This window comes from Monopterus albus, unplaced genomic scaffold (genome assembly GCF_001952655.1).
Source record: "Monopterus albus unplaced genomic scaffold, M_albus_1.0 scaffold130.1, whole genome shotgun sequence".
NCBI lineage: Eukaryota > Metazoa > Chordata > Actinopteri > Synbranchiformes > Synbranchidae > Monopterus > Monopterus albus.
The window spans coordinates 939,874-967,587 of record NW_018128010.1 but is presented as its reverse complement, the minus strand read 5'-3'; the positions used below and the strand labels follow the sequence as shown (position 1 = coordinate 967,587).

At 40.8% G+C, this 27,714-nt stretch overlaps 2 protein-coding genes and 1 long non-coding RNA gene across 3 annotated transcripts in view; 2 read left to right on the top strand and 1 right to left on the bottom strand.

The window, feature by feature from the left end:
* trmt9b (tRNA methyltransferase 9B) overlaps positions 1 to 1,994 on the top strand; it is a 6,410-nt gene extending 4,416 nt beyond the window's left edge. Inside the window, exon 4 of the mRNA XM_020613139.1 lies at positions 1 to 1,994. Coding sequence (XP_020468795.1) covers positions 1 to 902 — 902 coding nt within the window. The 3' untranslated portion in view covers positions 903 to 1,994.
* Positions 1,995 to 2,034: 40 nt separating this feature from the next.
* On the bottom strand, positions 2,035 to 3,640 carry LOC109967510 (uncharacterized). Its single transcript, XR_002275941.1, has 3 exons — positions 3,511 to 3,640; positions 3,241 to 3,421; positions 2,035 to 2,449 (listed from the first exon to the last, which is right to left on the bottom strand). It is a non-coding gene; the product is annotated as an uncharacterized LOC109967510 (long non-coding RNA).
* A 7,505-nt stretch (positions 3,641 to 11,145) lies between these two features.
* The window catches only part of stard13b (StAR related lipid transfer domain containing 13b), a 65,538-nt gene continuing 48,969 nt past the window's right edge, over positions 11,146 to 27,714 (top strand). Inside the window, exons 1-5 of the mRNA XM_020613103.1 lie at positions 11,146 to 11,366; positions 13,020 to 14,094; positions 18,787 to 18,930; positions 19,958 to 20,113; positions 24,532 to 24,565. Coding sequence (XP_020468759.1) covers positions 13,141 to 14,094; positions 18,787 to 18,930; positions 19,958 to 20,113; positions 24,532 to 24,565 — 1,288 coding nt within the window. The 5' untranslated portion in view covers positions 11,146 to 11,366; positions 13,020 to 13,140. The remainder of the gene's footprint in view (positions 11,367 to 13,019; positions 14,095 to 18,786; positions 18,931 to 19,957; positions 20,114 to 24,531; positions 24,566 to 27,714) is intronic.

The following is a 27,714-nucleotide window of genomic DNA, read 5'->3' as shown; positions in this document are numbered from 1 at the left end:
GTACCCTGCGCGTGGGTGGATGCATCATGATCTATGTGTGGGCCATGGAGCAGAAACGTCGGAAATTTGAGAAGCAGGACATCTTCGTTCCTTGGAACCCCAACCCTTATTCGTCCTCCAGGTACAGGAGAGAGCATGCCAAACCCAGGAGGAGGGCCACTGCACAGAGTGTGAGCGAAGCCATTGACAGCATTGACAAGCACAGGAAGGTTAGAAGCACATCCTCCATGGCAGATGAAGAAGACCTGACCTGCACCACACCACAGCAGAGGACTCAGAGACTGTGGTTCTTCTCCAGGTCTTTGGATTCTGTGTTTGACTTTGGAAGTTTAGCCATTTCCCGCTCGTCCTCTAGAGACCTGTGCACTTTATCTTCACCCACAGGTGAAGCACAGGGGACCAAGGCAAGCTGGCGTGGGAGAGGCCGAGGCCTCATCAAACAGGTCTCAAGCTTCTTTTCCCCTCCGTCTGTGATTGGATCAGAGGAGGATGTCTTTAACTCAGTCACAGACCTGACAGCACGACAGAATAATCCCGGAGGCAACAACACCACCACCACTAACAACAGCAGCACAGAAGGCAAGAGTGTCTCGGTATCTTTAGCCCAGGAGTGCGGCTCTGTGGCCCTGCCAGACCTGGTGCCTTTCCAGACGGACCACCTGAAGCAGTGTGGAGATGAAAGTGGAGGAGGGCCTCAGGGAGAAGAGCTGCAGGAAAGCACACCAGATCCTCAGGAAACCGAGGTGGAAGGCTCCTGTCTGAGGTACTATCATGTGTTCAGGGAGGGAGAACTGGTGGAGCTGATAGAGGATCATGTTGAAGAGCTTCATGTCAAACACACCTACTTTGATCATTCCAACTGGTGTGTGGTAGCAGAGAAGGTTCAGCTATGGAAAATATGATTTTAGCCTATTTGATTTTACTCTGCGTTGCCTCTGCCTCAAGTTTAAGCACTGAACTACACATTTGATGATCATTACATTCTTGTAACAGAAAAGTGTGTAAAGGTACAGCTGTAGCCATTATTGGAGGTACACGAAACACTAAACCAAATACTCCACTGCTACAGCTATTTATTTAACTGTTTAGTGAACGTATTTTTTAATTATCTTTTTTAAATTTTAAATGGTCCTGGAACCAGTTGTGTGACAGACTTATCTGTATCTAACGTTATTTTAGATGGCATCACTGGAATGTTTTTGCTATGGATGGCAACAGTGGCTATTACTGTATACAGTACCGTTCTTATTTATTATATTTATTCTATTGCAATACATGAAAGCAACAAGCAGTATCCAGATATCCTGTGTGTTCTCTTTTTAGTGTATAGAGTTAGTTTTATTGTCAAACCGCAGCAAGCTCCGTTGCTGCTACTGATTTTAACTTTTAAAAGCGTTTCTGTCACAGGCAACGTCCACTCGCTTACACATTTTGAGGCGTTGATTTTAGAGGAAAACTTTTGTGTCTGGCTGTCTTATAACTGCAAGGAGCTGAACTTGCAGGAAGAATCTGCCCTGCACCTTTTGGTGGGGCTTTCTGTAAACTGCTCATGTATAAAATATCATATACACTATTATAAACAGAGCTTCAAGTTGTGCAGAATATCTTCCAACACATTCATTCCATTTGCTTGTTTTATTCTCCAGGTGAATTAAAGACTGTGTTGTGCACTTGATGATGATAGTATGTGTAATATTTGTGTATTGTCTTAGAAACAACAAGCTGACTATACTTCTAGTACTATTATGTTTCAGCCAACCAACTGCCTCAAACTGTGAATAAACATTGCACTGCATCACAAATATGTCACCACTTGATGTCAGTAACTGACATAAATATAGGTGAACTTACTACACACTTGTTATCTATTGTGCCAAGGATGGTGTGTATCCTTATCAGTACAGTATGTGTGGATCTGGTATTTTATTGTCTAATGTGACTTGACGCCAATGCTTTGAAGATTTTTTTTTTAATAAAGATTTTTTGAGTCATGAGTGTTGTTGTTTCATTTACATGAATTACAAATTAGCATTCATTGATACCACAAAGCGTACAGAAACAATGAAGTAAGTACTGATACAGTGGAAGTGGAAGTAAACATCATGAACGTCTTCTTGTGTCACTCTTCAGCCAACATCTAGTACCACAGACAGGAGTTAATCTTGATACCTATCATTACAGATTTGGTCCAGCAATTACAGTATTCTACAGATACTCTGACCAGATGATTAATCTGTTAGGAATCCACTGTCTCCAAATTGTTAGTTGTCATTTATGATAAAAGTGTAACTGTATTTGTATGTCCAGCATATAAATATATAAATAATCAGTTCATATCTAACCAGATTTTTTTATTCCCACATCAATGTCATTGGCTCCTGAGAACCAAATATCAGTTAGGCTACGAGGGTCCTCTTGATTCAGCGGATAAAGGTTTCACATTCCACACCTGAAACACAAGGAACATGAGTACAATAATCGCACATATTCAGTAGAACCAGATGCGGGATTTTGTTGCTCTGAGCATTATGGAGTGCCTGAGGGCCAGTGTGTCAATGTCTCTCGAGTATCCTCCTCCAGTAACAGCAGCAACAGGAACACCTCTGCTCAGCGCACTCTTCATCACATACAGTACATATATCTCTGGTATAAGCCTAGGAGATTCTCACAGACATTACATCATCATCATCATCCTTTATTAGCAGACTCAAGGTCCATACAAAAAAAGAAAGGATATAAAAGAAGAAAAAAAAATAAAAATCATAAAAGACATTTATACCAATGTTTCCACAGAGAGGATTGGTAACGTACTACACTAAAACCAGGATTAGCCAGCATCATTATAAGACTGTTCTCAGAGTTATTCACACGACAGATAAATCTGTACATCAGGTTTGTCATTAATGCCTGAAAGGTACTAACATGGACCTGTGAACACAACAGACTGGCGCTGGTGGACCTAGGCTTCTTCAGCAGAATCCTCAAGGCATCATTATAAGCAACTTTAAGTTTCTGTAAAGTAGCTACCTTATATTAACACCACAATGGGTCAGTGTACAACGGTGTACAGTATGTTCTGAACAGATGAACTTTAACATTAGCAGAACACATGTTTCCTAACCAACATATTAGCTTGAGCATACAAAATGCGACCCTGCCGATATATATCCTCATCATCAGACAAAAAGTCTAGAGTAGATTTATAGGTAGAGACACTTGTGTGTCAGAGTTATGGCTAACCTTGGTCAGTCAGACGGAGCCTCCCGACTTCATTTTCACAATGAGGGTCTGATGACTTGGTCTTTGATTAAAAAGTGTAAAACCCTGGAAACGTGCTCACTGGCAACCTGTGGCTCGGGGGCGGGTCACACACATACGCGCTGTGATGAACTATTGGAAGTCCGCTGGATTCCTGTCTCACCTGGGATGTAAGGTAAGTTTTAATGCAGTGCACTGTGTTTTTAATGTTTGGTAAAATAAAAGAGTTGAGTTTAAGCAATAAGGTCTTACTACATCTGCAGGAGGTGAAAGCTGCATCGACCAAGCGAGCGACTTTTACGCGCGGGCTTATATAGAATATTTCCTTTATGCAGGTCATGATGCCACTGACATAACACGGTGAAATGATAAGTGTTACGGAGTTTGGTGTTAGGAAAACGTACCCTGCGTATAGGAGGATGTTTGACTGTCTCTCCTGTCCAATGGTGCCATCTTCAGTGGGGGAGTGGAAACGATCGCAGACTATCGGGGCTGTTTGTCACCATATCCTGATTTGATTTGGAGTGAATATTGCAGATTATAGCATGATGTTTAGAAATAGTTTTGTCTATGTAATGCATTATTTGAATGATAAATGAACGCTTCAGATTTCTCCTTACACCATGTTAAGTTATATAAGCCAAATTTTGTTAGTGATTGCAACCTTTTGTTTGTGATTAGCTGCAAAAGTCACTTAAACTTTGGAAAACTGATCTATTTTAAAGGAAAAGGCAAACAGCCGTGGTACATCATAAAAACATTTCTTTTCCATTTTGGGTTGTGAAAAAACATCAAAAGATTTCAGAAGTCCTTTTAGATAACTAAGCCTGTTTGCTTATGAGGCTACATATTGCATGTCTCCTTTATTCTGATTGTGAATTTATTAAGTCCTAGCATATGGATTGAATCAGCAGATGTGAGATTTTACTATTTTCTTTTTATTCACAATAAAGCATTTGTGTTTTTCCTATTCCAAAGTGATGCATTAATAGCTTACTCCTCATCCCAGAATAGAAACAGGTATATTATCACTGTCTGTGCAAAATATACTCATGAATACAAATAATATTTTTGCGTGGGAAAAGCATATTATTATTATTATTAGCAGCAGTGGCCATTCATAATCGTATAATGATGAGGTTTATAATGTTGTTGTCAAGTCAGTTTTTGTTTGTCTGGTCACATCTCTTTCTTCTAATTTCCAGGTGATCTGTCTTTATACAGACTTGTATAATTGATTCTATGTAGCTTCCACTCCACTGTATAGACAGTTTTTTTTAGAGATGTACAAACTTGCAAAAGAGGTGAATTTATCTTTTATGAGGATCTTTTCATTCTCCACTTTTTCACTCTTTACCTCTTGACTGATCAAAACTTATTTGACTGTTTTCAACTTTTAACTCATGACAAATTGCTCATCCTCTCTAGTATATTTAACTTTTCCTCTCCATGCACAAAGATTCCTCTCCAGCGTTTGTCTGCACCCTGACCGTCTTTTCCACTCCTCTGTCCTCCTCCATAGCCGCCACCATCAGCTCCTCCCTGTTGAGCCGAAGCGTGCTGCTGAGGTGGTTAATCACAGTGACAGAGGATCTGTTATGGTGTCACACTGAAATCATGTCAAGCTCGGAGCCTGAGAGCTTTACTGTCTTCACTTTCACATGTTGCAGTTAAAGTGGCAGAGAACTCTGGAGGGGTAAGTGTTGTGATGCAAATATTTTACCCAGATGACTTATATCCACTTGTTTATAGTTTTGATTAATATCCAGAATGCTGACATTCTTGTGCAATTATAGATGGAAAAATTTGACGCTATATTTCAAACAACATCACTTTTCATATAACTGCACTGAAATGTCTTGTGGCTAGCTACTTTTGTGCCTGGTTTTGATTTTCCACCTGTCTGTTCTGCATTGCTGACAGGGAGCTCAAAGTGCTGTCTGGCATCCTGCCGGCTGCAGGGTTCTCCCATGAGAGTGCCTGATTGTGTATGTGCATGAAGAGTCTGGTGGATGGGATTAGTACAGCTCCCACTGGGAGGGGATAGTGTACTCATGGGCAGATAAGAAAAAAGACAAAGTGTTGGCCCCAGGTGCACAGGAGAAATCTCCTCATAATAGAGAGAAGAGATTAGAGAGGTAAAATCAATTACTGACTTCAGCCCTGCTAAGAGGCATTGCAAACAGGGAGAGATGGAGGAGGGGGGGAGACTCACTTTTGAAATAAAAGACGCCAGTGTATCCTGGCAGAAAGATTGTATAGCTTTGTGCAGTCGAGTTAAATCAGTTCATTAACTTACAGATTTTTTTTTGGTGTTTTTCTGTCTTTTGTTGAGTTAAAGGACCATTCTGTTTTTTTTAGAATTGGCCTTTGTCAACTGTTCCAGGTTTCCATTTGTTTCTAGGCAGCATGAAAATCTGTTAGCAGACTCTTAAAACATGTTTGAGTGTACAGAAGAATCAGTCATAGGAAACGTCAAGACTGCATACGTTTTTGCCAAATTTCCATTATTGTTGTGAGGTGCAAAAACGTATTAACTTTAGTTAATAAAATAGCAAGAAATGCCCATCAGAAATTCTGCCCACTATAATGAAGAACTAAGATAATCAATAAATAATCATTATTATACAGAAACGATAAATCAATAAAAAAAAAGTTGTTGAATAATTGTCTTCAAATGGACAAATAATTGATCCACTAATTGTATCAGTGCTATCTGCATTACTATGCAATGATAAAATAATGCAGGCTTGATGTTCACTAATTGTACAGCTAAAGCAAATTTGAATAATCTATTGACAGACTTTTATACCATACATAAATCAGTGAAAACCAGTGGCTGCCTGAAATGTCAGTAACATCCAAAAATCAAACTCCAAAGAAACCAATGTGTTTGTTATAAATTGTGGCCAAATCATTTCAGTGGGTCACCAAGTTGTTTCCTTGCTTTGAAAGTAGTGTTTAAGTTTATTCAACCAAAAAAGCCACAGGTACAGTAGACCTGTCCTAAAGAATGGCTAGGACCATACCTGTTGTAGTTTAGTTCACACATTGATGGAATCAGTTCTGCCCACAGTGTGTGTATGTGTGTGTGTGTGTGTGTGTGTGTGTCTGTGTGTATAACCAGAGGAAATACCTCATCATCCGAATGTCATCTTGGCATGTTTTCTTCACATACCTGGAATCATGTTTGTTGTCCGATCTCAATAGAGGAGTGGGCGGAGTGATGTTGGCATCAGACTCTGGATTCAAACTTACCTGTCACTTACACAACATCGAGCCCACAAACGCACTCACCCTCCACCACACAAGTGGAAGGAATTCGCTGGTTGATTTGCGAGCGCTGGCAGAGCGTGTTGCAGCAGGTGAGGACAGCAGTTGTTGTTGGAGTGAATTAATTTGTAGCTGCTCGCTGTGTGTGTCTGATCGTGATGGGCTGCTGCTTAGTCCCTCCGAGGCAAACCTCTGGTCACATGAAAGGCAGAACTGATTTACCTCTCACCCGTCCCCGTCTTTCTACTGTAATCACAGACGTACTGGGGAGGAACTGATTGTGCAGTAGTGTAATCTACCATCATTTGAGTCTGTGTTTCAGCCTCCTGATGTTATCACTGGAAATGACATCTTCCTTTTACTCTCTGTTTGGGAATGCCCTGACAGCTGTTTTCTCAAGTTTGGCATCTTGTCATGTGGCTATTGTGTGATAAACAGTGGGTGCTGTCACACAGCGATAATGGGTGAGCCAGTGAAATACCGAGACTTCATGAAGATAAGGGTTAGAGTTCTCATATCACATTTGTTTTTGGCAATTGTTCCATTTGTTCACTTTTGCCATGACAAGTGGCTTGATTTTATAAGTGATATTTTTAGTTAGCTAGCAGTAGGTACTGTATGTTCTGAAAAACTTAATATATTTAATGTATTATTACTTAAATATACTTTTAAAATCATAGTTATGACTGCTGTGAATTCCTACTTCACAAACTCATAGTAATTGTGCATTTGTTTATTATCATGGGGGGTGTAAATGAAAAATATTTTTAAAAATTTTGTGACAAGATGTATTGAATATACGCCTTAACATGTGTCACAGTCTTAAAAGTGGGATCATAAAGGCCATTGTCTGTGTGCGCACAGAAACTGCTGATTTGACAGAGATGCAGTGAGACTGCAGAGAGAAGTGATACAGGACATCTGCCCATGTTTGTGGCATGCTGGGAATCTGTATGGGAGTCAAACAGCAGCAGAGCTGGAATGTTTTCTAATGATGTTTACTTTTTTATTGTACTTGTGTGTTTTCCCACAGCTGGTCATGTGACATAAGAGTACATAAAGCCATTAAAATAGATTTTTTGCTTTGGCACATGCTAATAATAAATTTCAGTATGACCATTATCAGTGTTGCAGAAGCAGATAAAATGTAATAATTTTCCAGTTTTAACAGACTCACTCTTGTTTTGTGTGGCAGTAACACGTTGCATTGCTGGCAGGCAAACCTACGACTGTACAGCTACATGTTTCAGCAACACAGCTGGCTCCGTTCTGTTACTTTAATCTCGCTGTGCCATGGGAAGACCAGAGGCATTTCAGAGCGTCTGCCCCGTCTTGACCACTGTAGATGATAGCAGTGATCAGAAGAGGGAGAGAAGACACAGCGAGTGAAATGGCAGCTTGTGTGAATGCGCTTCTCCTCCTACACTGTAAAACATTCTCACAAACCATTCACTGATTGGATATACAGTAACTGTCATTTAGTAAGACCTCGTAAACTAACTTTTTCCTCCATATCTGATTATAATTGTTTAATAAAAAGTATATTGGCATGATGCACTACTGATACAGACACATTATTGATAACTTTTTTGTGTGTTAGGAAGTACTCCAAAGATTACTGTTGTAATTTCGTAACGGTACGAGGCTGATGAGAGGCAGATTTCAAAATGAGTGGTCAGTTTCCTGAGATATTCTTACTTTGGGTTAAACTCTTGAATCCTGCAATATTACACACTGATGGGATGTTTTTATTAAGCCACTACCTGTCTGCCAAACACTCATGTCTTGTAAATTAATCTGAAACTAACATCTTCACTTTGTAAAATAAATATAACTGAAACATATTGACTTCAAATAGATCCAAAATGCATGTGACACAGAGCTTTCATCCATGTGGTAAAAATATAGTTCATTTATAGCACTGAGGTGTATTGATGAGTGTTTCGCTGTGTATACTGCTCTAGAGGCTGCAGTGCAGTCACTTGCACAAGCTTGAATCAGTTATTCGTGTCAAACTGTCATTTTACAAAGTCAAAAGAGGAGAATCCAAATTAAAAATAAAAAAGTCTAATGGATTAAAATGTTATAAAAGCATACTTTTGGTCTGATTTGAGATTGATCACTCAGTGAAAAAATATTTGGACCCTCACTTATTACAGTTATGTACTGAATGGGTCATGAATTGCCATTTTCAGGTTCTTCTAACTGAGGTGTGTGTTAAACAGACTGGGAAATTTTCATCCTTATTGTTTTTTTTTCTGGAGGAGTTGGCTCTGAGCTTCTCTTGCCTGAGGATCTGCATCTTGGCTTGATAAACCTGCCATCTCTGGAGGTTTCCTTTGGCTGCCTGTCCACCTCCTGCCCCCACCCCAGTGATTTGCAGCAGGAAGCTTTCTCTTGTTTCCGTTTAATTCAGCATAGCTCTACTTATGACTGGCTGTCATTTACTTTGTGTTGATTCTGAAGAGACATCCGTTTTCATTTCAACCTCTGTAAATGGGTGTTTCTCTTAGCTCTTTATCTTGACATGACAAAGGTGTAAAGAGTGTGAAACTGGCATAACCTGCCAACTTCAGACCAAAAAAAAATCATGGTGATGACAGTCTGTCACACTTGACTGAAGTGCAGAGACAGTCAGGTGCTTGGCCGGTGTAAAGTGACCCTCCCTCCTGCTCCAGGTGCCGTCAAGCTCTGTGTTTTTCTTACAGTGACAACAACAAGGCAGTGTTCCCCCCCCACACCCCCTGAGGAGCAGACAAGGTCTGCCAGGTTAGCTTGTGAGAATATCCAGCTGTGTTTGAGCTCACATGTTCTTATTTCCACTGGCCTTGGACTGTTCACCTCCACAGCTCAGACAGACCAGGCACAGAAAAGGCTGCTATTCATCAAGTGCAGCCGATTGTTTAAGTTGGTGGTTCCCAAATGTGACTGTAGGAGCCAGCACAGGGGACAGACTTATTGTTTCTCTCTCATCCTCCTCTTCTCTTTCTCTCATTCATATGCACCTGCACACTTTTACTTCCTTTCTCAGGCAGAGTAAACAAGTCCACAGCACATTTTCTACTATGTGCTCTGTAATCACCCCTGGTCTGTATCAATATGCACACAGCCTAGAAACAAAAAAGTATTTTAAAAAGATATCTTCTGGTTTTAACATTTTGGTTGTTGGGGGCAATTGTAGGCAAGTTGTACTATTTTTGATTAGTTGAGAAATGCTAAATTTCTTGTAACCTCTCTGTTCCACAGTAGTGTTCCCCCTGCAGCGTTCCCCCTGCAGCCACCCAACAAGGACATCAGGAATGTCACTCATTCAGGAAACACAAAGTTTGCACACATACCTTATCTCACTGGTCAAACAGCAGATTTATTGCTGTTGTGTGTCTGCTGTGCTGTGCGTCAGAATATTTCTACCTTTGTCTTTCATGAACGGTGTCTGAATTTTAGTTGGAATAATGTAATTTTCATGTTTTGCTAATATGTAAGTACAGAAGTCAGAGTCGAAAGTAATGCAAGGCCTCAGTGATGGGGGTCTTTATCAGTGTATATGTCTTTACAGAGGCTAAAGGTAGCTTGTAAAAATGAGCAATAAAAACCAAAAGAAGCTTTGAAACATTGCAGATTCTGAATGAACAAGTGAATAAACGAATGAATGAATCAACCCCCTTATTGTATAAAGTCAAGGGCAATTTACAGTATGGACTCGTACATTCTTTCTGCAACACTCCTGTCCTATCAAGGAGCCCCGGAGCAGTGTAAACAAAGTCCTCAGCCAATGAACAAGCGAACACTCAGACATGCCCCTTTCATGCTTTCACTCACTTTCACCCAGAGCTGCTATATGTGTGGTGTACTTGGCTCTTCCTATGCGCATTATTTCAATGATGCTGAATAACAAGAGAACTATTCGTTACTCAGAAGTGTCTTGGCTCAGGGTCTCAAAGCTGTGTTATTTTTGTGTTGCAATTGTTTATCATTCATGTCAAACGGGGATAGCTTGGCGCTTCTGTTATACATGTTATAAATGATATGCAAAACACTAATCTGGAAATTAACTGTGCAAAATAAAGATCTTTAACTTCAAAAGTATATTTGGATATTCCCCTGATTGTTCAGTCAACAATCAACAGTGAACGCTTTGCCATAATATACCATCAAACATCCTGCCAGTCCATGAATTATGATGCGACTCCTACACTACAAATTAGCCTGCTGTATGATCCAGAATTGGCGTTTTTTTTCTATACACAGTGGCAAATAAAAGCTTGAGGATGGATGCTTTGGACTCAATTTGGCATGAAATCCTCTCACAAAGATATCATTTTAATCTATGTGTAATATGCCCCAGTAAATCACAGCTGTCCCCTCTGACTTCATTCTGCAGCCTAATGTTTTGAAGCAGCTATGGTTCATCTTGTGCCTGCATAGCTCAGGCTGTTCAAGTAAGCCATTCTAGCCTGTTTGTGAGGGCTGCAAACCCATTTCACCTTGTTCTTTTGCAGTGCCAAAAACCACTGCTGCCCCCCCCTTTGTCTCCTTTCTCCTCCCCTTTCCATCTCCCAACAAGTATACATCCTCTCTACTCTTAGCATATTCTGAATGGATTAGTCTCTGCTAGCTGAACACTCTTGCAGGTTGCAGGGAAATACAAGAGGAGGTTGTGATGACAAGCTTGCCTTTTTAGCAGAATAGGACTATGGAGACATAAGTGGGACTCTGCAAGGGGCTGCTCAACCCTCTCTGCTCTTATTGGAGCTAGCCTCACTGCCACTGTTTTGCCATGATCTCAGTGACACTGCTTGACCAATACAGACAAACAACTCTTTTCCATTCAGCAGGTAAGTCTTTTGTTTTATGTGTTACTGTGAATCTGAGTGGCATCAACCTATGATGGAGAAACAAATGACAACTCTGTTTCTCTCTTTGCTAATCCTCCTCGGCTGAGTTGAGAAGATTATACTATATGTTGTGTTTACATGAAGAGACTTGTTCTGGGGCTTTCTGTTGAAAACTATCCAACACACGGTGCTTTTGTCACTCTTTGAAATAAATTGCTGTCTTGCCTTGCCAGTCAACACTCCTCGTTCATTTCCACTCTGTGACTTCTTTCTTCCTCTGTATTCATTTGAGAATAACGAGACCTTCTTTGCAACAAGAGATGTTGCTTGGAACAAACCCTAATGTCTTGTGCACTCATTTCAAATTCACAATGCAAGGACCGATTTTTACGGGAGGTTCTATAAAGCATTTATTTATTATCTATTGCTGCTGTATGGAATTGCAAACACATGCATCACCAAGGTCCCAGAGTTTAAAAAGGATTGTCAGAGATATATTTTATTTATGTGTGAGGTTGTTTTATCTGTTTGTGTCCTAAAAGCAAAAGATTGTGTTTGAGTACATGGGTGTTGTGTGGATGTGTGTGTCAAGGCCACAGTAACGGAGCTGCCAAGTTCAGCTTTGGCAACAAAATGATAAGGATAATCACCTTTATTTGACCAGGCATGTTACACACACAAGGAATTTGTTTCCGGTACAGAACCGAGGAAGCCATCTGCGGCACCAACTCAGACCGATGGCTTTAACCATTGGGGGCAACTTGGGGGTTTAGTGTCTTGCCCAAGGACACTTCGACATGTGGACTGCAGGCACCATGATTCGAATCTCCAGTTGGGAGACAACCGCTCTACCCACCGAACCACAGTCGCCCCCGCAGCGATCCATGTGTGTAACTTTATGTTGCTGCATTTTACATGTTAATTCCCTGAAGTAACAAATAAGAGTATTTTCTAGAAAAATCTGGGCTTCCATCTACACACACACAGTTGTTTTACTGTTAGGGGGGAAACATGTTGAATGACAGTAAGCCTCATGTAACTAGGTTATGTTTAATTTGGAAGTTTCCTGGTTCAGTTGTACTGTCATTCCATCTGTAAATACATTCCATGAAATGTCTTTGTGGTTGAACAAAATGATAATCATCTACAGCGGCAAAATATTGCAAATGTTTGTTTTTCTCTGTGTACTTTGGATGTCTCAGGCATATTTTAAAGAGGGGCTTAATGAAGGGGTAAGTGGGATGTTAATCACAGTCGACCATGGACATCTTCTGTCCTGATGAATGGTGTGGTGTGTAGTAAATCACCCACTGGGGAAGAGCAGTTGGATTCCTGTGCACTGTGATGTCACCGCAATCGTGTGTGAAACAGATCCAGACTTGAACAGCCCACCCTGAGCCAGATGTTGAATTTCACAGCGAACTCCTGGCTGGATGGCACAGAGTCTGGGCTGGATTTAGAAGCTTTACATTAAACTCTGGTAGCATTCGATAATCACAGGACACAGAGCTGCACGGAAACACTCTAAGCAGTATGTACTGTACGTATAATCTGCTTGTTATATCTGTGGTCTGTGGAAAATATCTACATCTCTCTGCGCTTGTCAGATGTGTTACTTGCCTTTCACATTTTTTTTCATTTCTTTTCATTCAGGTCACTTGCTGTGCGGCTTCACTAAGCATCTTGGATTTAAAACATGGCTATTCATTACATCAAGCACAAGTTCCTGTGGATTTATGTTTACAATTAGGAGAAACTGTAGAATAAAACAATAATGGAGATACAACCTATGATGAATTTGGAGGAACATCAACTTCGGGCAGTTTTAGGATCACACAAATTTACAGCACAGGATTTGTCTTCAGAAAACTCTGTGCTCTCAGCTAACAGCTCACCAGACCACAGAGGGGATGACTGCAGAGACAGAGTCCAAAGCTGCTTGCTTTTGGACCCAGATGAGGACAAAACCAAGCTGAAGAAGAGTTTTGTCTCTGTCAATCATAACAGCATTGAATTTGTGGACACTGTGGGCTTTCAGAGGTCTGAACAGGTGGCAATCATTCCTGGGGAAGCACCTCAGGACCCTAGTCCACTGGCCTTCAATCAGCTTCATGAAGCAGGTAATGTGTCCACATCACCTAGCTCAGCTGAGGACTGTTGTGGTAGCTTTCCACTTCCTGTTCCTGTAGCAGAATACCAGTCAAACCAGATAGCTCTGAAATGTCTCGGACAAACAGGGTATTTAAAATGTGAATGTGTAAAAGCTGACTTCAGGATTTCAGAGCCAGTCTCAAATGGCCATGTCATCAGAACTCCAGAAGACCCAGGTCCCATCCTCAATCTGCACTCCAATCCTCACCTCACCGTCCCTTCACCTGATGCCCAGATAGTCCTGGATGTCCCATGCATTGTGAAACTCAAACTGAGCTCCATCACCTTTTCAGACTATAGTTATACCTCTAGAGCCGACAGCCATGCATCTGACAATGTGAGCTCTGATGATGCAGAGTCTTCACCGGAGCAGGATGGTCACGATGATGATGATGATGATGGAGATGATGATGTGTTCAAAGAGCTGCCTCCAAGTCGAAATCTCATTGAAATTCACAGACATAGGATCGCTGGCAAAGACAAACAGAGGCGGAGAGGTACCATGAGTGGCCTAGAAGAAATTGATCACACAGCCAACAGCTGTTATGCAGCAGAGGGAGAAACCAGCAGTAATGAGGTATGCTGCTCTTGATTTAAATATGTTATTTGGAACAAACATAAAAGTTCTGATGTGATATAATATGAAATATCTTGCAAGCGTGTTTCCATCATGCCAGAAAACCACTGGCATATATGTGAATTTACCACATGTGAAATGGTCTTCCACATGTGCTAAATGTGTGAATTGCATTTTACATGTGCCAAACTCAGTAAAGGCAGAATAGAGAACATCAGTAAGTGAATGGCACTTAACATACGGTATGCAGTGTATATAAATACACAAAACTTTGTACATCCAAAGAAAATGAATTTGAAGCAACATTAACTTAAGTTTTCCAGCTTTTGTTGGTCTATAGAAGGAAAAGGCCAGATTGTGAAGCTCCCAGCAGCTGACATCATTACATAGTGAGTTAATGCATAGTTGGTATAAGTGTGTAGGACTATGCTCACTTCACATTTGTACTGGTGAAATGCAGATCCAGAAGGAATGCAGACAGCTCCAGCTTTCTCTCCACTCCCTCAGCAGGCAGCAGTGTTTTGACAGAGCCCATCGCAGGCTGTATCAGCACTGAACTTCACCTTTGATTACTGAATCTCTCTTCTTTAACAAGTCACAACACATTTGAGTCTCATTTTCACACAGCCTCTAACCCTGACCTTGGTTGTAACCCATCATCCCTGCTTTTATTCCCATTTTAAAGACTCATATGGGCGTTCATAAATATGTTCGAATCTGTTAGATATGTTTTTATTAGAGCTGGAGAAACATTTCCATTGGTACATACCTGACATGTTTTCTAAACTGTATGCAGATAAGAGTGCACATGTAAACAGAGCTGGTGGAGATTAGCTTCTTTGTCTGTTGGTCCAGTAGGATGTTGAGGTCACGCCAGCAATAATGTGCAGAATGACACTCTGCTCTAAAAGGGTTGTTCTGTAGAAGCGTGGGAGCTTGTTGTAAATACTATGAAAGGACAACGGGTCAGTATTTCTCATGGTGTCACAGTACAAGCTCTGTTATCATACAGTGGATTGCAACATGGGCATCACTGTATGAAAGGCTGGGAAGAACAGAGATCTGTTGATTTCGTAAGAAAATACAGTATGTGGTGTAAACAAGCTGATTTTCTCAACTAGAAATTGCTTCACTAAGCGTTAGGAATAATCAAGAGAAACTAAAAAACTATAAAATAATTATAAAATTAAATTATGACAGCAGTGTGTGCAAGTGGAAACACCTGTTCTGTTTTAAATACAGAAAAACATAGAGACTTCATGGAATAGTACATGGATGCAGTTGTTAACATTAACCATCTGAGGGCACTGCATGTTACAACTGTGTTCTCTGATGATGCCCTCCTGCTTGTATCATTTAGCTCAGCTCTGACTAAATGCCCTTAAAAATAAACATTTCTTCACCTGTCTTCTACTCTACAGAACCGGCTTGAATGTTTTGCAGCATAGGATATTAAGAGCATAATTTATTCCTACAAGTAGCCAGGTAGCCGTTGCCCTTTCGCATGACCGGCTGCTACATTGGGATACCTCCATGGTGATCTCTGGCACTCTCTGTGGGTGGCGCAGACTAGGCACCGAGCCCAGAGCTCACACACTTTATTCCTCATTTCCATCTCAAAGCCGCTGTGTTGAGGTTCACACTGTGGCCAATTTGTGCTGATAAAGTTATAGTCAGCTCACATTTTGTTGTCTCCAGAAGATAACAGTAATGCATTTATCTAAAGGATTGACTCATACCAGCTCAGTTGCTATGGTGTGAGGAGTTCACACAATTACCAGGGCCAGATTGAGAAGAGAGGCATGAAGAGATGAATCAAGGGTAGTGTCTCACTCGAGCATCAAGCCTTCATTGGAATTTATCTCATTCTAAGTAGAAGTGCCCACATTCCTAAACAGCACCGTGTGGGGATGTCACTGAAAAGAGACAGTGTTCCAGATTTGGCTTGAGCAGGTGCCAGACTGGGGCACATGTTTCTTGCGTTTGTGTTTGTCTAGCTCCTCAGGTTGATTAGAAGTCCAACTCACAAGACCTTTAGCTTATTCCACTTCCTTTTCTGCTACATTCTGCTAAAATCCTTAAAAAAAAATTTCAGGACTCAGATTGTGGAGTTTGTGATGTTTGGTTCTCCAAAGTCATAAGTAGAGTGGATGTTCATAATTTGACCTGTACAGGTCTGTGAAGGCCCTTAATGTGTGAATTCAGATGTTTAAACATGCTGATCCCACATCAAACCTGTTAGATTTCCTGGTCAGTGCCATGCTTGCAAAGCAGACATAGCAGAGAGGAGGAGCTTTATTTTTTTCCTTTTAGTGACCCTGGTTGACCCATCGGGCCTGATAGGTCACCAGAGGATTGACCAGGTTTAGGTCATTCCTCAGGGACTCAGTGAAAAAAGTTCTGGGCCAGTCAGCTGCCCCTGGGTGGTCAGCAGGGTGATTAGGCCATCTGGTGTCTGGTGTCTTAATTCCTCACAGTTTAGGAAGAATGTTTGTCAATATTTTAATGTAGATGCACTGCTGGAAGACAATTTGTGGCTTGTGGGAAGCCGTTTATAATTAAAACTGTAGGAAGGCACATTGCTAACATATGCCAAGTTATGACGTATTCACAGAGACATATACATGTATAACCAAACTCACAATACTATTTTTGATTTGTTAAACTCAATGTATTGTCAACTGTTACTGAAAGTAAAGTCTATGGACACTCAAAATAGGTCACAACAATGGCCTTTCCTCATTTGCACAGCACATTTAGTATATCAGTAAAAACAATTTTTAAAAAAGGGTCCTGTTTACTGCCAAAATTCAATCAAATCCTTCTGACAGGGATCATGTTTTGTATATGACATTGTGGGGGTTCAGATCAGAACATTTCTCATCAGTGAAGTTATTGTGCAATATAATCCTGTCAACTAAACTGCAGCAGCTAAGAGGCAATGTTTGTTTTGAATGAATGAGTTGCCAGGAGTGAGGAGGGGGTGAGAGGGGCGGATGTCACACCAGAGATCCAAATTTGCATCGAGAGCCCTGCCTGTTGTTGGGCTTAGGCATGGAAGGCACCTCGGTCAAGGTTAGGATAGATGTTCTATGTTAAATGCAGATGAACACATCGTGTATGAAGTCACTGTGCTGTGAGTGCCTTAAGTCCAATTGCTTTTTTTCTAAGGTTTTTCAGCTTACTATGACCTGGATGACTGAGAATCTGCACGGACATATCAGTATCACAGTGTAAAATACTTTGTTACAAGTAAAAGTCCTGCATTCAAAATTACAGAAGTATTAACATCAAAATATTCTTAAAGTACTAAAAGTAAAAGTACACATTATGCACTTTTTAGATTACCCAGCACTGGATTATATGCACTATTGTGTGCATCCCATTTATTGTTATGTACTTTGAATTTGATTTACTGCTGAGTAGTTTGTGAATGAAATATTATGATTTATCAGTATTAGTGTTATGATTAAACTATCTTTTATATAGTTGGTCCGGGTCTAAAGTAAAACTAAAGTTCATTCTGACCATTTATTTTGACGGTGACCTTTGTGATTGTAACTGTCCTCAGTGGTTCTGGGATTTTGTGCTGGAACCCACAGTGATACTTTTCAAGAGTAAGTAGCATATGAGACTCTGCAGGACTAAGCAAGAAACACACAGGCTGATATCTCTCCTCTGCTCAGATTTCAGAACAACAATATTAATTTATGTTTTGGTGGTGTATTCTGCTGTTTTATGAGGCTGGACCTCCAGATTGCCAGACACAGCGCCTGTCTGTGTAAAGAAGGTCTATTTATATACACTGTGTCTGGAGAGTAGTGAAAGCCAGCACAGGGAATTCCATCATGCTCTGTGTGGCGCACATGTCTGGATCCCTCCTCCTTTGCTCTTTAGCCCTGAAGTGGCTGAGATCACATTTCCATCTGTAGCAGCACTGTAGTCCAAAGTAGTGCATGCAATTTGCAGGATATGTTTTTGTTTTGAGTGTAACGCTTTCTGACTTTAGGGCAGTGTGGTAAATTGACAGACGCTCTCACCTTACCCAAAGTTCTCGTGGTATTTATTTTAAATCACTACTGAAAGTAAACAATCTCTGGGTTGCAAAATGATTGCATTCTCAGAATAGGTTACAAGGATGGCCTGTTTTCAGTGAGACCACAAATTCTCTTATATTTCTTGGAATATTTTAGTCAAACCACAGTGAATCAGCGAAAATGCTAAAAAAAGAAAGTATATTTGTTTCTAAAATAGAATCAAAGCCACGTCCTGTCCAAGACATTGTGAGAGTTTCCCATAAGAACATTTCTCTTCAATGAAATTACTGTGCAACATCAAGATCAATGATTTTTTATTGTCAATTCACTATATGTACAGGACATCCAGAAAATTTAAATACTGTTTCTCTAACCTAGTATTGAATGCCATACCATTTAGGAAACTAAAATAGAATAAAAGTATAGTAAAAATAGAATAAAAACAATAATAAAACTAAATCAAAGTGATGAAAAAATCTGTACTAACAAGACTGAATAACGGTGCTCAAAAGCACAAAATTAGCTAACAAACTGGAATAAATCAAAACCCAAAAGGTATATCAACATGCTGATAACTGCTCAGTGTCTGACTCGGTACTCTGATAATAGGGGTGCTAGTCTTTTCTTATGTCGGTCCCTCCATGATTACCCACAGGAATCCCCACAGGTCACGTTTCCCTGGTCTGAGCCAGTGAGCCAGCTGATGAAGAAACTGGACCAGCTTAATCTGGACATTAAGGAGGTTCTAAGTGCAAGCTCATCCCGCTCTGACACACCCTGCACCACCCCCAAGAAACAGGTGAGAATTAGAGATGGTGTCAGTCAGCTTTTCATAATGCCTTTTGAGAGTTTGGTCCTTTATATTGTTTAAACACAGACTTAACTGTGCTGTACAGTATGTACTCTGTGGTATAAAGCCGCATGCGGATTGTAGCACATCAGTCATCACGACTAATATTGTACACATTCCTCTGAAGCACATGCTGCACAGTTGGTCATGCTTTTTAAACTTCCCTAAATCAATTCAGTTTGGTCTGTGGAGAGAAAATCCCAGTGGATTATTCAGACCTGTAAGCAACAGGTGTGAGTGTTAAAAAGTGATTCAAACAAGCTCTCTCAGAGCCAGCAGTGGTAACGACTAAACCCAGCCTGTCTGTGACACTCTCGGCTTGGACTGTCTTAAAGTATCTCTGTGACTCTGAGTCCATTTGATAATGTAGGTCTGTAGCTCTTAGATGTGATACTGGAGTCTAGAGTGCTTCAGCCCTGTCAGAATGGTGCGGCAGGAACAGACAGCTATTGTGCTTTTGAGGTTGTGACCGCTCTGTTCCTTAAAAGGGCTCTTCTCATGGTGGCATGTTGCATGAAGTATCTCACCAGAGTTAGCATTTGGGAACAACAGTGCTCTGTCGGGTTCCATATGTATGTTCAGCACAGAAGGGCTGTTGTATTGGATGGGAGTTTGCATGATCTGGACCATTAGGAATGAGATGAGAGAGACTTACATGCCTCTAGGCATCTGCATAACCATCCCAGTCATTCACTATTACGTGCTTTAACTAATGACAGGAGACTGGGCAAGACACGACATCTTTACAGGGATATTTGACAAGGTCATAATCTCTGTCCTTTCAAAAGAAGATCCACACATACAGGCTTCTCTGTGTGCCTCTGTAAAGCTGAACTGAAGTGAAGATTTCGCTTCCAAGACGTTGACCTCAGCCTCTTGTTTTCTTTTCCTCCGGTCACTGTTGAAAACATTCGGTTCCTGTGTGTTCAGCCAGACAGAGACAGACCCAACCTTGATTGTATTTGTGATGTTGCAGTGGGGTGCTGTTGCTACATCCGCATCAAATCAAACCCCGAAGAGCCAGCTTCTTCAAAGAAAAGCCAGAGTGGACTGTGCAGACCAAGTTGGGTGTTCTTCTCCTCACAGCACCTCTCAGGGAACAGAAGGAACAAGAGCAGGAACCAAGAAGACGGTAAGTTTCTTTAAGAATCACAACCTCTTACAGGTGTTGAACAGTTTCACTGAGTCAGTGAGAAGTTATACAGGTAGTGTGTACAGTACATCAGACTTACTTCCTACAGTACTGTCGTCCAGTTCTCATTGTAAAGCCTGAGAGCTGCTAAATTCCTTCGAGCCTAACTTTACAAGTGGTTGCATATGTTTTTGTTTTTTCAGCTCAGGTTCTATTATTTTTGGGTGACTACCATAATCTGTTTACCTCCTGCACTGCACAAAGTATCTGTCCTCGGCAGGTTCTTGTCTCTATCTGGGAAATTTTTCATTTTCAGTTTTTCTGTAATAAATAGAGTAAAAAGCAGACTGTCTTCAGCTGTAAAGAGGAATAATTTATCCTCTTACAAAATGTTTTTAAGCTTTCCTATCAGGTCCCTAAATAATAAAATAAAATCCAACCTTCATTTCACAATCACATATTTGCCCCTGGGTCATGGTGTGTTGACAGAAGAAAAAAAATCACAAATAATATTTCATAATCGGATAGTTTTTTTTTTTTTAAGATAAATCTATCACCAGTGAGCTGAAATTCTGACATTCTCTGCCATCAAGCTGCTCTTCCTCCTACATCTGTAAATATTTGAGGTTTGCATTGGGAATAAGGTCAGCTTAGGCATTCACTTCTGCTGGACAAAGTATATAAATGCCACTATTCAACAGCACTAAAAGAAACAGGCAACTGAGAAATTTGTAGAATGCAGAGTTAACTTAAAACCAAAGGCTTTCAGTTTGTGTTTTGTGCTCTCTTGATGGCTCTGTAGCAACATGATGGCAAACAACCTGCTTGTTAGAGAAAACTGTAAGGGCCCAATTTAATACATATAGTTTTATACTCTCCCACACTAGTGATACCTTTTGGCATCTTCTTATTTTGTGACATTAGATTTATGATATAATGTATAAAAGTTTTGTTTTATGTACTGTAGTTCCAACAAGAAACCACAGTATGGAGCATATGTTGTAGGCTGAAGGATATTGGACAGACTGGGGTGTGTAATTAGATTGGCAGTTCAAAGAAAGATTAGTTTGTCTGTGGACACTGGTTACTGAGATAAAATTTGGTTCTCAGAGTAGATGCCGCCTGTCTTTTATGTGGAACCTGTAACAGCCTCTTGTAAATGCCAAGTTAAAACTTGGCCTGAGGACAGCTGCAAATGTTCACTAATGCTACAGACAAGAGTGTTTTGGCTGCAGTGTAACACTGAGTGTAATGAGATTGCATGTTATTCAGTAGTGACATGTTTGATGATTATATGAAAAATAAATATTTTCCAATTTTTTCCAAATATAGAATGAATTTCACACAAAGTGCACTGCTGATCATCATATTCTTAAAAAAGATCTTAAAAAATAAAGGTTAAAGGAGTAGTTTAGCATTTTGATTTGATTTCTTGCTGACTGATAAAAAATTTCATATCAGTAAACATGACGCTACCACCAGAAGCTGGTTAGCTGGTCTTAATATAATGACTGGACACATGGTAAACTAGCCTGGTTCTGTCTAAAGTCCCCAACACCAGCAAGTCTGTCTCTCCAACAGAAAGCAATAAGCACATTTCCTAAAATGTCAAACAATTCATTCAAGTTTGTTCACCGGTTTAAGTGTGATCCTGCGAGGTTTCCAAAAACAGATGAGAGGACATGCTAGCAGCACTGCACATGCAGAGGGATTTTCCTCCTCTGTGCCCTCTGAGTCTTACATAAGAGCTCTGGAGTCCAAATAAAACTTCTGACAACAGGGAGCGAGAATGTGATGCAGACTGAATCACAGTCTCGGAGTCTAAGAGTAAACTGGCTGAATGTGTGAGCCAGTGCACACTGCTTGAATACACAGTTACAGCTTGACTGACAGATGTTTTATGGAAGCGTCTGGTCGAAGTTTCTGGCACCTGCCTGACACCGTCTGACTCCCTCCTGCCTCTGTAAGATCTGTAAAACCTGGAATGCACCTCATATCTCCCTCAGTCTGCTGCGTGTCATACAGACTGAGCTAATCTGAGCTGGAATGTTATTTTGTTTGGTTGGAGTTTTTTTTTCTTTTCATTTTTGTTTATTCTATTTACTGTATCATTACTTGCAGTGATATAAAGAAGATGGCATGCACCTATCATGCATAGCAGGATTTATTCTAAAATGCAAGCAGCATATACAGTAAAAGCTATTTTCTATATCTTCTGAGCCTGATATCACTCTCAAATTGATTGATATTCTTTTAATACATCAAATTTCCAATTTATAGAAGCACGGGGAAGTGGTCCATCTGACACCAGTCCTGAGAGAGACTCAGTGCTGCTCCTGTGCAGAGTGTCACTTTTTCCGACCTGTAACTTTTGAGATGTCCACCATTTGACTGTGATTGGACTAAGCTAGGCCAATGTGTGATCAATGTGGGTCAGGCGTCGTGATATACCAGGTGAAATACTTTGTCTTGACTGCTGACAAAGAAAGAGCGAGAGTGATGTGTTCAAGTCTTTGAAGCTTTGTCAAATCGGCATTTCTCCACTGAGACCTAAGGTTTTGTCCCTTGAAATAAACACATGGTTGAAACACATGGATACTCTTGGTTGTTCATGGCTGAAACCTGAACGAAATCTCTTGGTTGTTACCCACTCTCTTCTTCATTGTCTGAATAAATAAAAAATGGATGCCAGTTGCTTGTTCTCCTCTAGCCTCATTTGTCATGTGGCCAAAAAGTGTCCAAGAGCATGTAACAAAGAGAGATTGCATTCAAACAAACACTTGCCCTGTTTAATCCAGTCAATCGGATCTTTTTTGTTGTCACAGTGAAGCGTCGGCCATAGAGGTCGCTCATCTTGCCAAGTGCTTCTTTACACTGCAAGCGTTTCTACTGCCATGACAACAGTGTGAGGCTGCAGCCCTCATGAAAGATGCAGTACATGACTAACTTCCAACTTGACAAAGAAGCTTTTGCACATGTTGAAGTTTCAATCAGCACCAGGTGGGCTGCTTGCCAATGGAACTGATGGAAGGTCAACAGCATCAAAAACCAGTAGGCTTGGAGATGGATAGAGAAACATGGCAACAGGACAAGCAAACAAGAATAGAAATCAGTGGGCACACAGTGGAAGAGGAGACGAATGAGCGGTGTAAGGGAGGGAATCCTGAATGCTCCAGATCAGGAAATGACTTTTAGTTCTTTGACCTCTGCCACCATTGTATTGTGTACAAAATCAAGGGTTAATATCAAGGCCCTGTGTTTCCTCCTTTGTATCGGTTTTATTTTGCAGTGACAAGTAATATCAGAGTCAGCTTTATTGATGAGGTGTGTTGAACACACGAGGAATTTGACTTTGGTACCGAGGCTCTCAATGTGTATGTACAGTGCTCTTGTAATGCAATGAGTAAACAAGTAAACAAGATAGGACTGAGAGAATGGGCAAACAAGAAAGGAATGTGCATCAGTGTCCTGAGATGACTTTTGTTGTGATTTGGTGCTATACAAATAAAAATTGATTTGATTTGATTTTAGATGGTTTAGTTTAGTTTTCAGATGGATTTATACAAACATATATTTGCAAGGTATTACACTGACAGTTGTTGTGTTATACAGTCATGGGCCAAGTGTTCATCAGAGTGACAGCCTGGGGGGAAAAAACTGTCCTTGTGTCTGGTTGTCTTGGTGTACAGTGATCTGTAGCGCCATCCAGAGGGGAGGAGTTCAACCAGTATATCCAAGGTGTGACAGGTCTGCAGAGATCTTCGCTGCCCTCCTTTTGACCCGTGAGGTGTACAGGTCTTCCATGGAGTGCAGGCTGGCACTGATGATCTTTTCTGCAGTCCTGACTGTTCGCTGGAGTCTGATCCTATCTTGTTTGGTTACCGAAACACACTAGTATCAGCAGCTCATGGGGCAAGTTGAGCTTCCTGTGCTGATGCAGGAAGTACATCCTCTGCTGTGCCTTCTTGGTGATTGTGCTTACGTCGGACATCCATCTCAGGTCCTGGGAGACAGTCGAGCCCAGGAACTTGAAGGACTCTACCGCTGATACAGTGCTGCTGAGTATGTTAGGATGGGAAGTGTGGGTGGGGGGCTCTTCCTAAAATCCACTGTCAATCTCTGTCGTTTTGAGCGTGTTCAGCTCCAGGTTGTTGCGACTGCAGCACAAGGCCAGCAGTTCAATTTCCTGTCACCGTCTCAGATGTTGAACCATTGAACGCTGAGCTGAAGTCCACAAAGAGGACCCATGCATAGGTCCCTGGGGAGTCAAGGTGTTGCAGGATGTAGTGCAGTGCCGTGCTGACTGCATCATCCACTGAGTGATGAGTAGCCTCCTCTCAAAATGAAATCAAAGTATGTAGCAGCTCACTGTACTACGGTTACTGATATTTTGTTTTGTTTTTTCTTTTATTTTGTAGATATTCCATAAGATGAACAATGCAGGAAGTACAGGTAAGAAAAGATATATGCTTGTGTGTGGGGTTTCTTTCCTTAAAGTTTTGATGTAGCAGTGCTTACTTTGCTCTCAGAAACTATATCTTGAATGAGCCAGTTTTGGTCCCTTGCGCTTTATCTTCATGTAGATTTTACTTTCCCAAAGCATGTGATTCAGGTAGAATGGAGAGCCTAAAATGCAAGTGTCTCTGTCTGTCTTGACCCTGTGATGAACTGGCAACCTGTCCTGTGTTTCTTTTCATCTCTGCTCAGTGCATGCTGGGATAGCACCCAGTGAAACTTAAGGCAGGTTTTAAATAGGAAGAGCAAATGGATGAGTAAATGTGATAGCATTAGTAGCTAAATGGGTTTCATCTGTTTGGCTGGAACTTCTAAGCATCAGCACACTTTGCCTGTATATTTATACTGTATTGCACTGATTGTAAAGGTAATTACATTCACTGGAATTAAAACAGGAACATCCAATCAATGCAGACATTAAGACATTAAACAAGGATTTTGCTGGAAGAGCACCAGCTCTCCTTGTATGTTACACAATTTCTGTTCACTGGGCAATGACAAGAGAATAAGCTATAAGAAAAGGAACCTTGATGCTAAAATGTAGAATTTAGACACTGCTGCCCTGTTCTCATGCCCACTGAGGCTAATAATTCTGTGTCTTGACAGAACCTCATGTCTGTTGTGAAGCTTGATCTTTTATGAAGACTCAGTCTTGGTTTACAGTCGGTACTGTGCTGTAATTGAAGGAGTGCTGCTCCGCTGTTTTACAAATTATGAAATCTCCCTGCCAGTTGATCCTTTCCTTCATGGGGGCATTGCTTGGGCCTCAGGCAATGCTAATAAGACTGACAGCCACAGGTGTGTGCAAGTGCCCTTCCAGCTAGTGTTTTGAGAATGTCCACTTGTACCGTGTCTTATTTGAAATGCCTTCAGTATATTGGTCACTTGCTGGGGTGCAGTTAAAATAAGGCAGCATGCCAGATCATTGTGTCTGTTGTGCTGAGGGGAAATATGTGGCCTGGTGTGTTGTGGCCCTTGAGGGGCAGCTGGGGGATTTGGGTAGATGCCATTTTAAGCTCAGGTTGCATTCTCACATGACCTCTGTTGTACATGATGGTCCTGCACAAGTGCATGTTATGGCCTGGAAAAAATCCATGTCACTTCTATGCAGCAGTCAACTGATGTGTGGCCTGCTGGTGTGTGTGAGTGTGTGAGGTATGCAATGTGACTGGTCATTCCTAATTGTAATTCTTGGAAGTCTGAGTGTGAGGCCACTGTGAATATCATCAACAAGTTTGTCAACACAGCCATGAGGTTCTCTTCAAATACATTAATCATTATGTTTCGCCACCAGATGATTTTCATAGAAAGCTGCTTTTTCTTTTAGGTGTCGTCTTAACTGAATTAAGCTAGGCCACTGTCAACTTTATTTAGTCATTATGTAAACGGTTTCAATTAAAATCTTGGACAGTGAAAATCTTAAGGACCTAGCTGGGCTGAGTCAGACAGGTGCAATATGCCCTGTTTGTATTTTATAGCTGGGCTGAGGAGATTTGTTTTATGACATGGATACAAGACAGCCAGATAGTTCTCAGTATAGACTGTAACAACACTGTCCAGCTCATTAAAATGACATTGCCCAGGAGAGCACAGCACATTATTTGGGACCAGATCCAAAATAATAAAGCAGCAGCTGAAAAATTGTTGGTATTCTGTGCAAGAGCTGTGCAGTGCATTTTTATTGCTCTTTTGTGCACATGGTTTGTTTGCATGTACACACACAATTTTCATCCCTAGCTGCCTGTAAATAAAACATTCTGGTTAATAATAGCAGAGCTTGTGTTGGGGGTATGACCACATACACTTTATTTATTCAAAAAACACCAATGTGTATTTTACAGCTTTCCAGTTTACTTCACAGGGCAGTGACATTTTTACAGTTTAGCTTCTGAAAACATGTTGATGATGTGCAGTGTCATCTATTGCAAACATATTATTTTGCATGGTGGTTAATGTGTAATTGGCTTGTTTAGTTCATGTTGTGTTTTTATCAAATAGTTGTAGTTGTTACTTTTATAAAAACAATTGCCACATTATATAACTCTTGAATCCTATTAGCTAGAGCTGGTGGTCAGTCTATTGTTTCACAGGAGCACAGACAGTAGGAGCCGTTATTGAGGTTTGTTTTAAAACTCCCATACATTTACATTTACACTCATCTCTGCAGTGCTTTTAACAGCATGTTCCGTTGAACAATAGCCTGCTTGTTGGTCTTATAGTCAACAATGGAAATAAACTCTGTACCATTTAGAAATAGTGAGCAGAGATTTCAAAAAGTAGTTAATGGGATTTCAAAACTTTTTGTACTTTGTTTTATTTATTTAAGTTCATCTAAGGGATTTATGGGGAAAGCCCCTAGACCTTTTAGCCCTTGTGGCTTGTTGTTTTTGTGTTTCCTCAGGCAGAAAACAAAGCCCAGAGCTCCATCCTAAACCCGCATATGGATATACTCAGAGCAGATTTGGTCTGTGGAGGGGAATAAAGCTTAATCCTCCCTCTCAAATGTTTATTTTCTGAAGGACGTACTCAACATTTATGAGGCATGTTTCAAGTCCTGAGTAGATGATGGACCCTATTACCTCTGATGGGCCCTATTACCTCTCCTGCTGCATCATTTGTATGGAACTATATTCCCTGCAGTCTCTTTAATTGCAGTGTAGAAATTAATGGCTTCCTCTGGTGAGAGGAGGCAGCTATATTCATCCTAAAACCCCTGTTGCCTTAACTGACATTAATCATAGAATTAATGAATCCACATTGACACTGTAAGGCTGAAGGCTGCCAGGTTTCTGTCAGAGACACGATGGAGATAAGGAGGATGAAGCTGCATTTATCTGTGTGGTCTAAAACATGTATTTAGTGGTAAACAGAATATCAGTTTTGTAATGGGTGTGTTTATGAATTTGTGCACAGGTAACATATAGTTTCACCTCTTTTATTTGTTTTATATGCTAATGGAGTGTCAGTGCCGTTATAAGGGTAGACATAAAATTTGCAGATGAAGTTTGCAGATGATTCTGATTGTTTTACTCAGCAAAGATGATCTTGACCATGGCCCAGTAGTGGAGCATTTTAATGTTTAGTGG